The sequence below is a fragment of the Mchenga conophoros genome, linkage group LG12 (genome assembly GCF_057382185.1).
Source record: "Mchenga conophoros isolate Kocher_MC1m ecotype Shallow Benthic linkage group LG12, M_conophoros_male_GT1.1, whole genome shotgun sequence".
Taxonomy (NCBI): domain Eukaryota; kingdom Metazoa; phylum Chordata; class Actinopteri; order Cichliformes; family Cichlidae; genus Mchenga; species Mchenga conophoros.
In genome coordinates, this window is record NC_140537.1 from 23,484,618 (window position 1) to 23,496,319 (window position 11,702).

General features: G+C 41.5%; 1 protein-coding gene and 1 long non-coding RNA gene across 2 annotated transcripts; one reads left to right on the plus strand and one right to left on the minus strand.

The window, feature by feature from the left end:
* Positions 1–7: 7 nt before the first annotated feature.
* On the minus strand, positions 8–3,584 carry LOC146562669 (uncharacterized). The gene is made up of 3 exons (XR_014894669.1): positions 2,687–3,584; positions 2,044–2,154; positions 8–484 (listed from the first exon to the last, which is right to left on the minus strand). It is a non-coding gene; the product is annotated as an uncharacterized LOC146562669 (long non-coding RNA).
* On the plus strand, positions 1,946–10,144 carry fem1c (fem-1 homolog c). The gene is made up of 6 exons (XM_085294648.1): positions 1,946–3,336; positions 6,226–6,395; positions 6,481–6,669; positions 6,962–7,473; positions 7,778–7,954; positions 8,122–10,144. Exons 1-6 carry the CDS (start codon positions 2,793–2,795, stop codon positions 8,384–8,386), a joined length of 1,857 nt encoding a protein of 618 aa, XP_085150774.1. The 5' UTR covers positions 1,946–2,792; the 3' UTR covers positions 8,387–10,144.
* The last annotated feature ends 1,558 nt before the right edge of the window (positions 10,145–11,702 follow it).

Consider the following 11,702-nt stretch of genomic DNA (forward strand, 5'->3'; position numbering starts at 1 on the left):
TCACCATTAATTAATAAACTGTACATTGAGGTGTTGGGTTTCTAGATAACACAATCTGCTCATGCTTCCTTTATCCTGAGGGGGGTGATATTGTCAAGGCCATCACAATTTTCTAAAGCATGTTCATGGTTTCCTTTAGGTCAGGGGTGTCAAGACTCCGTTTATTTCCTTTGTCACATGCAGTCTTATTCTTTATTTAATTATTTTTCTCATTTTAAAAAACAAATTTACACACAGCTCGATCTTTAGGAAGTGTGTAGAATGTTGTGTAGAAAAACTCATAAACCTGCATTTTATTCACAGTAGAATGTGGAAAAGCTCTAGATGAGGCCCCGTGGTAGACTCAGGACACGCTGGAGAGATGATGTCTCTTGGCTGGTCTGAGAGCGCCCCGGTGTTCACTCGGATGAGCTGGAGTAAGTGGCTGGGGAGGGGAGGTCTTGGCATCTCTGCCGAAACTGCTGTCCGCATGGCCCAGACCTGGCTAAGCAATAGAAGATGGATGGATGGATCCTGCACATAGCATATTTCAGTAAGACGAGACTAAATCATATAATTCCGCTATTACAACAGCGTGGCATCATAGTAGAAAAGTCCAGGTGCTGAACTGCCAAGCATGCAATCCAGACCTTTTTCCAACTGAAAACATTTTGCAGCTAAATGAATAAATATGAAAAAGCAGACCCACCCAGAACTGTTGAGCATCTAGAATCAGACATGAATGGGACTTTTACAGATGTCATCTCCCAGAAGTCCAACACCTGGTCTCATAAGTTCACAGATATTTACAGATTGTCAAAGAAGAGTGGATGCTGTGCAGGGGTAAACACAGCTTGAACACGTGATATGTTTTCTGGGTTCTGTTATTATAAACTATAACTATATCCCAAGTTATAGTATTATTTGGTGCATTTGTACTGTTGGCAAACTGATGTGCATAATCAAAGTGAGAAAAGTTGAAATAAAAAGGTGGTAGATGTTATTTATATAACTAGAAGATCAATAGGGACTCGTTCTCTGTTTATATACAGTAAAATGTATGCATACATCTACATATGATTGCAAGACCTTGGTATGTGTACAAAAATAACTATATGCTACTACACTCATCAGACACCTATCCCCATTAAGTTTATGGTGAAAAATTGTTATACAAGATTTTATTCTATTAAATATATATCCATATAGGAAAACGTGACTTTACTTTCAGTATGATTGTATATTTCTATGCCTTGTGGTTTATCTATACATGTCAGTTACATTCACCTAAGACAAATGCTTGAAAAAAGGTGATAACTCCCCCCTCTCCAACCTCTCTTTCACCTGTTTTCTACTGTCTACTGTTTTCTACAGATCACAATGTCATCTGCAAACATCAGTGTCAACAAAGAATCCTGTCTGGCCTCATCAACCTGTCTCACTGTCCTGACCAAGCATATTACAGTTATTAACAAAAAACAATAATTTGCAAACTAAATAAATAAAGCATACAATATATGATTAATGTATTACAGGGTATTGATGCAGATGTTAGTGGGACTGGAATCTCCAAATGACTGTGAGTCCCGCGTTTTTATTGCAATAGTTGATCTAACCCTAACAAATAAGTTAAAGGAAAAATAAAAGATCAGACTGAATGAATAACTTCATACATAAATAAATAAGTATAGTCATTAATATAATTTTTTTTAATCATTTTTCATGCTGTCTCTTTAATTTCAAACTGCCTCTGGAAGCTGCTGAGGATGTGCATTACCGTGTGTCTTCCTCAGCTATCAGTGCAGTATTTGAGTCTTTCCTGTGCCTCTGTTTCTCTTTCTATGGTAGTAAGAAAATTCATTGGTGCTTGAAAAACACTCTCTTTTAACTCTTTGTTGTTGTCTGCGTAACAGGGCTTCCAGCTCTCTGATTGGCTGTCCACCTGTCAATCATGTGCTCCACTGGAGAAAAAAAAAAAGACTGCGTCGGGTTTGTGATTTGACACAAACCGAGTCGTGATCATCCGGTTGAGCCGTGGGTGGTTAGTTAGCCTCCCCTGTTTACCTTCTTTTCCTTTGGCGGACCTGCCAGCTTGTTGAGCGGCTGTGTGGACGACTGGTAACCTGCCGTTTTTGTGGTAACGCCTGTTGGTTTTTGGAAGGGGACGAGGTGTGTCTGTGAGAGAGAAACGCGGCACGGTTAGTGGGGGATATCCCCTCGCTTGTTTGACTGAACGTCGTTTTTCCTGGCTAAGCTAGCATAAGCAGCAGCAGCGTAAACGGGTGGGGGTGGATTTCTACACTTCGGCCCTTGGAAAGCAAATATAAATAACCCACTGAGGAGTAACGTTATGCTGGGGAACAATGACCAGCGAAGGGGACAGATCTAAGGAAGAAGGGCTTCTCGAGTGGAGCGGACATGTCAGTGGATGAGCAGCGGTGAAGAGTGGTTCGGCTAAGCGGAGCTAGTCGGTTAGCTAAACGGATCGAGGAAGTTGACTAGCCACTTTTGCTAACTGGGCTAAAAACGTCTGAGTTAGTAATATAGATTAAGATTTAAGTGGTGTCAACTTTTTAAAGCTGGAGATTTAGAAAGTCACGAACTATTTGCGGATTTTAATCCCCAACAACAAGAAAAGGTAGCGCATTGGTTTAACAGTTAGCTAGAAAGTCGAAGCTTGTTATAAACAAAGGCTGCCAAGCTTCACCTGTCCACAGCGACCTTACACATCCACGGGTCGTCGACCCCATTGTTTGACAGACAGCGCTGCCATTTTTTTAACTACCATTAAACCGTGAATTTAAGTCTCGGGGATGGATTTAAAGACCGCGGTGTTTAACGCAGCCAGAGATGGTAAGCTCCGGCTGCTTCAGAAGCTGCTGGAGAACAAAGATGGGCACGAGGTGACCAAGTTAATGGGCGAGAAGACAAACGGGGCCACCCCGCTCCTGATGGCTGCCCGGTACGGCCACTTGGACCTGGTGGAGTATCTGCTGGAGTGCTGCAGTGCTCCTGTCGAGGTCGGTGGATCGGTGAACTTTGACGGGGAGACTATCGAGGGGGCGCCCCCTCTCTGGGCTGCCTCGGCAGCGGGACATCTGAAGGTAGTCCAGTCCCTGCTGGGTCACGGAGCTTCTGTCAACAGCACAACGCTGACCAACTCAACGCCCCTGAGGGCGGCCTGCTTTGACGGCCACCTGGATATTGTGAAATACCTGGTGGAGCACAATGCTGACCTGGAAGTAGCCAACAGACACGGCCATACTTGTCTCATGATTTCATGCTACAAGGGGCACAAGGAGATAGCGCAGTACCTGCTGGAGAAAGGGGCAGATGTCAACAGGAAAAGCATCAAAGGTGAGTCTGTAAAAAGCTTTCCACAGTAAAATGTTGACTACATGGATGATAAGCCCTATTTTCTTTTTCCTTTTTTTTTTTTGAGCCGATAGCAGATAGTTTGAGAAAATCGAGCAACAAATGGGCAAAATGCACGTGACACGCATGCATCCAAATATAGGGTTTGTTATCGGATGACAAAATTAACTAATTTGCAATTGCTTTTTTTCCTGTATGAAATGACTCAACAGCAAATCATGAACTTCTGGTTTCACAGTGGAAAGTTGCAAGCTAGCTACGTCAGCCTGGATGCGTGCGTGTGTGTCAGGGTGTGTCTGGAAGCTCATACTTTGGATGGTGTTTTCTAAATACAGGAACAATAAGAATTTGTCTTTAAGATCATTGTCTTTTATACGTGTGGTTAAAAATAAAAGCACTTAACTTCTCAGGATGTTCATTGTTTTCTCTTTCTATGGAAACGGCTGCTTTGGTAGGCTTGAATTCACGGTTTTACAGTGAATTACAACCACAGACCTTTGGATACCTACCTAGATTGGCACATTAAAGTCCCTACTTTTAGCTCTTGTGTGATCAGAACTATATAGTTGAAGCTTATACTTAATTTCCTGTGACTAGCACTAAACTCAAGAGCAGGGCACAAACCACCCTCTCTACACTGCTTTTCACAAAACAGCTGTATTGACATAAGAGGGTAAATCTCTATTATTAGATATGACTGGAAACTTTTCAAAAACAATAAAGCTTATGTTTAGGCAGGAAAGTGAGCAAGTTAGAGGAGAAAAACAGTCCTGACAAAATAATCACAGATGACTAGACTGCTTCAGAAGTTGTGCCCTGCTCACTTCCTTCTCAGAAAAGTCATCACTTTTCAGTTCATAAAAGACTTTCAGTAAATAACCTGTTTGGTGAGGTGTCATCTTGAATCGATTAATGCAGACAAACAAATCTTAAATCATTTCTTGAAGTTTTTCCAATCAGTGTTATTTATCCAAACCACATTAAAACACTGATTATATAATCAAAAGTCAGTTTAAACCATTTTTTAGTATAAACATGGCTTTCTTGTTGTTTACCCAGTTTTGCTTGTACATATTTAACTGAGGGGGGAAACTGTAGCGCTGCTGCTGCTGCTGCAGTTTTCTGTCCAGAATTGTTATGTTTGCAGAAACCAAAGAATATAACTGCTGGTTGATCCCAAACTAACCCTGTTTGGTCTCATCTGACTGAGTGTGGAGTAGCCTCAGAGAGCAGAAAGAAAAACAAACGCACTGTTAACCAGAAGAAAAAAAAAGGGGGGTGAGCTTGAAGTGTTTATAATTCCCAGTCATGGCATGTGTTGAATTTCCTCAAAGGGATTTACTTATCTTTATGGGACTCAAAGTTCAGTAAGCACGTGTGTGTGTCTGTAGATCCCTTCCTCTTTGGGGAAAACTGAACCTGATTTTTCAGGACTGAGTGACCTACTTTTAACATGCCAGACTTGAGTAAATGTAGCAGTGGTGGAAATGGTCCTGCTTCTGCTCCATGAGTGATCTTGAATGTTATTTTTTGTACTTTCAAATTGTGGGTTTGTTTTATTGTTTTTTTGTTGTTTTTTTCCTTGGCTACAATACCACTGTGTGACTCTTGCACGGTTTCACTGACAATGTGACATACCCTCCAACGAAGGCAAACAAGTCAAGACTGAAAACACTGCTGGTGGAACTTCATTTTTCACTGTAATTGTTTGTAATAGGTTCTCCCTTTTTCTTTTTAACAATAGCTTAGCTCACCTTACAAAGTGCAATTTCTCCCTTTTATCTGAGGAATGTGGCATTGGAAGTTTGTGGTCATCCCTAAATATTCTTACAATTCATGATGGAAGTTATCTGCCCTTGACTCACCTTTACGTCCTGCAGTCCAAAGAACCAGTGGAGTTTCTCAGACTTTTCTGTTGTACAAATGTCTGGCCCTGTGTTTTCCTTAATGGTGAACCACATAGGTCCATACGGTGGTCTGATATGCTAATTTAAGCGCGCTTCAGGCATTTTCACTCTGTAAGTTTGCAGTCGTAAGAAACTGTTATCAGAACAGCTTCTCTGAAATTCAGCACCACAATAACACCAAGGTACTCGAAGCTTGGTGACTAATTGTCTTCTTCTTATTGACTCTTAATAGTTGTATTTAGTCTCAGTAGTGAATGGAGTTAAACAGAAGTGTGATTGGGAGTACTTCCTTGTTTTGAGTTTGGTAAATTCCTGGGAAACCCCCAAGGTGGAGAGATGTCTTATTTTTGTTGCTAAACTGGATTAAACTAGATCTCTGGTATCCCTGGAATGGAACATTATCAATTAAAAGGAAACTAAATTAAATGGATTAAACTTTTAAAGAATGCATTTTGTGCTCTTCCTAGTTAGACATTCATATTTGTCTTTGTCTTTTGAACTGCTTATTTGTTTTTTTTTGTTAGTTTTTTATTGTGTTGCATGGTTTTTTTTGGTTTGTTTGTTGTTGTTGTTTTTCTTTGTCTGTGTTGTGCTGAAAAATACTTCATGTGATGTGTGTCTGTTTGCTCAAATCCTTTGGAGAAGTTGATTCTCTTTTTCTGTTCTAAAACTGATGAAACCGCTAAAAAAAGTGAATATGACTCATCTTATGGAATAAATAAATGTAAAGTGGTAGCATCCATAAGAACTTTAGCATCAGTCATTGAGCCTTTTAAATGTTTTTTTTTTTTTTTTTAATTACCAGCTTATGATAACATGGAGAGAGAAATTCCTTAAGTCTATATCAAGGTAATAGGATGGATGCAGTCATGGATTTGCAAACTGAATTCCTGCTAGTCTTCTGTGAGCTAATCTAGGTCTTATGTTTAACTCACTGCACAACATGCGTCTTCTTTGTTCACAGGCAACACGGCGCTTCACGACTGTGCGGAGTCAGGCAGCCTGGAGATCATGCGGATGTTACTGCAGTATGGCGCAACCATGGAGCAGGATGGCTACGGCATGACACCCTTACTTTCTGCCAGTGTTACAGGCCATACTAATATTGTAGACTACCTGACTACGCATCAGCAGGTCAGGCTTCCTGTCACCTACAGTTAAAGTTTGTTTGTGTAGAGTTGTGTGAGGATCACATAAATCACATATTTTGTCTCTGCAGACGAGGCACACAGAGCGCATTGATGCCCTGGAGCTCTTGGGAGCTACGTTTGTAGACAAAAAAAGAGATCTGCTTGGAGCTTTAAAATACTGGAAAAGAGCCATGGATCTGAGGTACATGGACAGTAACAACATCATCCAGAAGCCGGAACCCAAGCAGCTGATCATGGCATACGATTATGCTAGAGAGGTGAGTGCATTTACCCAGCACCACCTTAAAGTGGGCTTGCAATGTGTTTAAAGCTCTTGAAATAGGTTTTCTTTTCACATGATGTCACATTTTGATATCAAGATGGAAAAAGTAAATGTTTTCATTTTTCTGGGGAAAACCTTTAATGTTACACTCTGGTCTTTAGTATTGGAGATGTAGCCTAAAACTTTGTTAATTAGCTATATAGATTAAATCCAAGACCCATATATCGATATGCGTCTTGGTGCTGAAGTCACAAGTCACTCTGCTACTTTTTAAATCTGCTTTCTAGGTAACAAACGCAGAAGAGCTGGATGGACTTATTTCTGACCCAGATGAGATGCGCATGCAGGCTCTGCTCATCCGAGAGCGAATCCTCGGTCCACAACACCCAGACACTTCCTACTACATCCGTTACCGTGGTGCCGTCTATGCTGACTCTGGAAACTTCGAACGCTGCATAAATCTGTGGAAGTACGCGCTGGACATGCAACAAAGCAACCTGGACCCCCTCAGTCCCATGACTTCCTCCAGCCTGCTGTCATTCGCTGAGCTCTTCTCCTTCATGCTGCAGGACAGGGCCAAGGGGCTCTTGGGGACATCGGTGTCGTTTGAGGACTTGATGGGGATACTGTCCAAGAGTGTGATGGAGATTGAACGAGCCATTAAACAAAGTGGACCAATGCCTCCTGACCCTGCTCAGCTCAGCAAGGCCCTCTCAATTATTCTCCACCTCATTTGTCTTTTAGAGAAGGTGCCATGTACTGCAGAGCAGGACCATTTCAAGAAGGAGACCATCTATAGGTGTGTTCCTATTGAAAATCTCCTCAGTGTTGTTTATAAAGGTCACATATGTCTCTGTACACAATATGGCAGTTGGAAGGGTCTAAAAGTTTCCTGTGACAGTGATTTTTGTTAATGTTCCTTTCAGTCACATATACAACCGTTTTTTTAGCAAACCGGCAGGATGTTAATTGACCTTTGCCACAGGCTTTTTGCAATTCTGTCAGTAATGTTGATTTAAAAAAAAAAAAACATTAGTTTAATCAAACTTATTGTTCATATTCATAATTCTTTGCCTTTCATTCTGACACTGTTGCATCTCTAGATTCCTGAAGCTCCACCCATGTGGTAAGAATGGCTTCAGCCCACTGCACTTGGCAGTCGACCGCAACACTACCTGCGTGGGCCGTTATCCCGTCTGCAAGTTCCCTTCCCTCACGGTCGCTTCAATCCTACTTGAGTGTGGGGCAGATGTCAACAGTCGAGATGACGATGACAACAGGTCTGTTTTTAAATATCGCGCTTCTGTTTCACCCACACTCTCCAGCTTTTAGTTTTCACCTAGATTTGTTCTGGGGGAAAATGGCAGAAAGTGGATAAGAAGACATGTGTGCTTGTATGTTGTACAGGATAATCCTCTTACAGATCTATTATCTTTGTATCCACCAGCCCCCTCCACATAGCGGCATCCAACGGTCACCCTGACATCATGAACCTGCTCATTTCCTGCGGGACTCACTTCGACAGCACCAACGCCTTCCAGCAAACGGCCTGCGACCTCCTGGATGAGAAGGAGCTGGCCAGGAATGTCATCCAGCCCATTAACCACACCACTCTGCAGTGCCTAGCCGCCAGGGCTATCATCAAGCACGGCCTCGACTACCGGGGAAACATCCCAGAGAAACTGGAGGCCTTCGTCTTGCTCCACAGATAATGATTGTGAAGGAGTGGAGAAGAATGGATGGGTGCACGGGGAAAAGTGTGAAAAGGAGCAACATAATCTCAACGCCTCACCCACAGGGTGCTTGAAAAACAGAGACAATTATGTGGGTTAGGTTTGCAAATTCAAACTACATGGAGAGTATGGACTTGTTGGAAGAATTAAGTGCACACAAAAAGTCCTCAACTAACCAGGATGGACTTAAAATGATTTGGATTAACTGGCCCAATTTTTTTGGGGATGCATCAGGAGTGGATTGCAACATTGACACAAACAGCTGCATCTCTGGATGAACTGAGCAAAGGGGTTTATGTATTTTTGCTTGAGGGTTTTTTTTTTTTTGTTTTTTTTTTTGCATATTCATCGACTTCTATTTATTAAATGAAACTTGAGAGATTTTTCTCCATGCTGGCTGCAACCCAGTCTCAACATTGCCTGCTCACGTCTTCTCAGTCTCAAGGCATTTCTACATATACTGGGAGTTCAGGTTGTTATTATTATTTTTAAAAAATATTTTTGGTTTGCCAACAGTCATGGACCCTTCCTCAGTCATTAGAATTTTTTTTTTTTTTTTTTTTTTGTTTTAGTTCTTTTGTACTTTTACAAATACACCTAGTTTTTGGTCATGCAAATCTGGACATCTGCCAAGTGCTGTGGATTCGAGACTCATTTGTCGTTCCCACTTAAGTGTACAACAAAGCTTTACAAGAAGGGTTTAATGCGTGCAAACACCATAAGTGCTTTATTCTTTCTATGCACAGGCTAGGCTGTTGGAAAGAGAGACTGTTGTATTCTGTGCCGGCACTTGTCTGTGCAATATCTCTCATGAGTTTTTGTGTTTACCTCATTGCTGCCGTTTTCTTCAGTATCCACCTACTTCACTCAAAAAGGAGGGGGAGAGGGGTGCAAAAAAACATTGTACTGATTGTTGTAAGACGAGTGAATGAATTTGAGCAACTGTTTTTTGTTTTTTTTTTTGCGTGAGTGCGTGTGTGAAAGAAATGCGAGTGCCCCCCCACGGTGCGTTCCTTGTAAGCAGAGTGGGTTTTTTGCTTTTGTTTTTTGTTTGACTTTACACAAATTGTTGACAATGGGAATTTTGGTGAAGTGGCGCTCATGGAGATTCCACAATGCACGTGACTGCCAGTAGAAACCACAGCGGCCAAACTAACAGTTCACAACCGCTGGCGAGTGCAGGCTCGTACACAGAAGTGACCTCTTTAACATTCATACATGGCCGACCTTTAAATACTGTCGTTCTTTAATAATTTTTATCCCCCCCCCAAAAAAACGTTTGGGTAAACATTGTCCCACTGTTCGCGTGCAGCAACATATCAACCAACCAATCACTGCAGAAGACCTTTCATGACAACACCTACACTCCAAACTAGAGCAGAGCAAGGGTAGATCTGTTTGTCTTATACAGCTGTCATCCAGCTGTGTGAGGAGTTGAAGACACGAGTGGGAGGATGCCTCTACATACAGAATAGGAAAGCTTTGTGAATTATCTCATTTGCACATTAGCTTTAGATGTGTGGGTTGGAAATTTTAAAAAAGGGCTTTTCATAATTCTTAGGATTTCATATTACAGTTTAAAAAGAAAAAAAGCAGACATAGCAAATGTATTGAGGACACCCAGGGCAACTTGATGTGAATCTGCACTTTACTACAGCGGAGTTTAAGATTTGATATGGCATTAATTGAGTTCATGTCTTAATAACCAGTTTGACAATAAACCCATGTTGCACTTGTCGTCTTGTCCAAATGTCTTTATTTCCTGGTTTTTCTCTCTTTGTTTTAATAGCTATACACCAGTCAGCCACAACATTAAAACCAGCTGCCTAACACAGTGTGAGACCCCTATTGTGACTTACTGGGTCAGGCACAAGGGACCTCTGGGGGTGTCATGTGGTTTCTGGATTAGGAAAGCTGGAGAAAATCCTTTCAGGATGAGACTTGTCTCCCATAAATGCCTGACTGGATTGGGAGTTGAGCAGTTTGGTGGCCGGATTGATGCACCTGGCTCTGGTTAGATTCTTTGCGCTGTGGCATTGACACATTGACAGCAGCCTCTCCCAGGAGGACAATCCAACAATGTTTAGGTGGGTTTTATGTGTCTTAAGTGAACTCTGCATTCTAATAAGGCAATGTTACTTGACTTGTCTGCGGTTTTAATGTTGTGGCTAATGGTGGAAGAGCGCAAAAAGGCAACAGCTGATTGAGTCAGTGTTCCCACTGCTTTTGCTCTATAGTCACTGAGCAGATCTTTGAGTTGGGTGAAGCAAAGAGGACCCCTGAGATGTGGTTGCTCATGTTGTTCGTGAGTTGCTTCCAAGAAATGCCCCCAAGTAAAAACAAGCTAATTTATGACTTGCTTGTTCAATACTTTGTGCATGAAGCAATTAAAAACAGCAGCTGACTGGTGTGCAGAGAACCTTGGAGTGTTTATTCTTCTCTAGACTACAGTCATTAGGACCCAGTAACAAGTATTGTCTCTGTATCCAACACCCGATGTGCTGCGTTGTATATTAACTCTGTGAGGCTCAAAGCATCAAAAACACATCAGCGAGGCCCTTGATGCTCCACAAGAATCAACAAGAAAAATCTAATGAATTATTTAAAGACCCAAGATGATATGATTGGTGTTCAGCCATGCTGTGTTATGGCTCCACTGGTGGCAATGTCATTTACTTTGCACATTACCCTCCAGGATTACATCAACATTTCACCAGGAGCCAGAGGTTTTCTTATTTTAGAAAAAAAAAAGGCTTCACACAAATGAATGGATTAACTTCAAGTGTGGTATGATATCAGTCGACAACATCGAGTGGATGGATCTGGACTAGGGCTGTTCGATATAACGCTATATATCGGATAACATATAAAAACGTCTATCGTTTCATTTTACGCTATTGTTTGTTTCGTGGTGTCGCAAAATAAACTGTTTACAGTAATATTGTTTCATCTTTTTGATGGTCACTGTAGTGGCTATATTAATTTCTTAAAGTTCTCTCTTTCTTTTATATTTAATATAACCACACTAAGGATGGACAAGCGCCTGTTTTTATGCGTTGTCATTAGCAACAATGACGGTAAAACCATCGGGTGTCCGCATGTTTGTTCCACATAAACTTTTCACAATAAAGCTCAAGATCCTGTTGAGACTTTTCAAAATAAACTGAATCACGTGAAAGATTATGCCGAGTATTTATGGATGAGAAGCAAAAAAGAGCCGCCAGATGCTAAAAAATAAACCTTAGACTCAAACGTTAGAACAGGCTTTTCCCCGCAGCACCGCTGTGTAATAAAT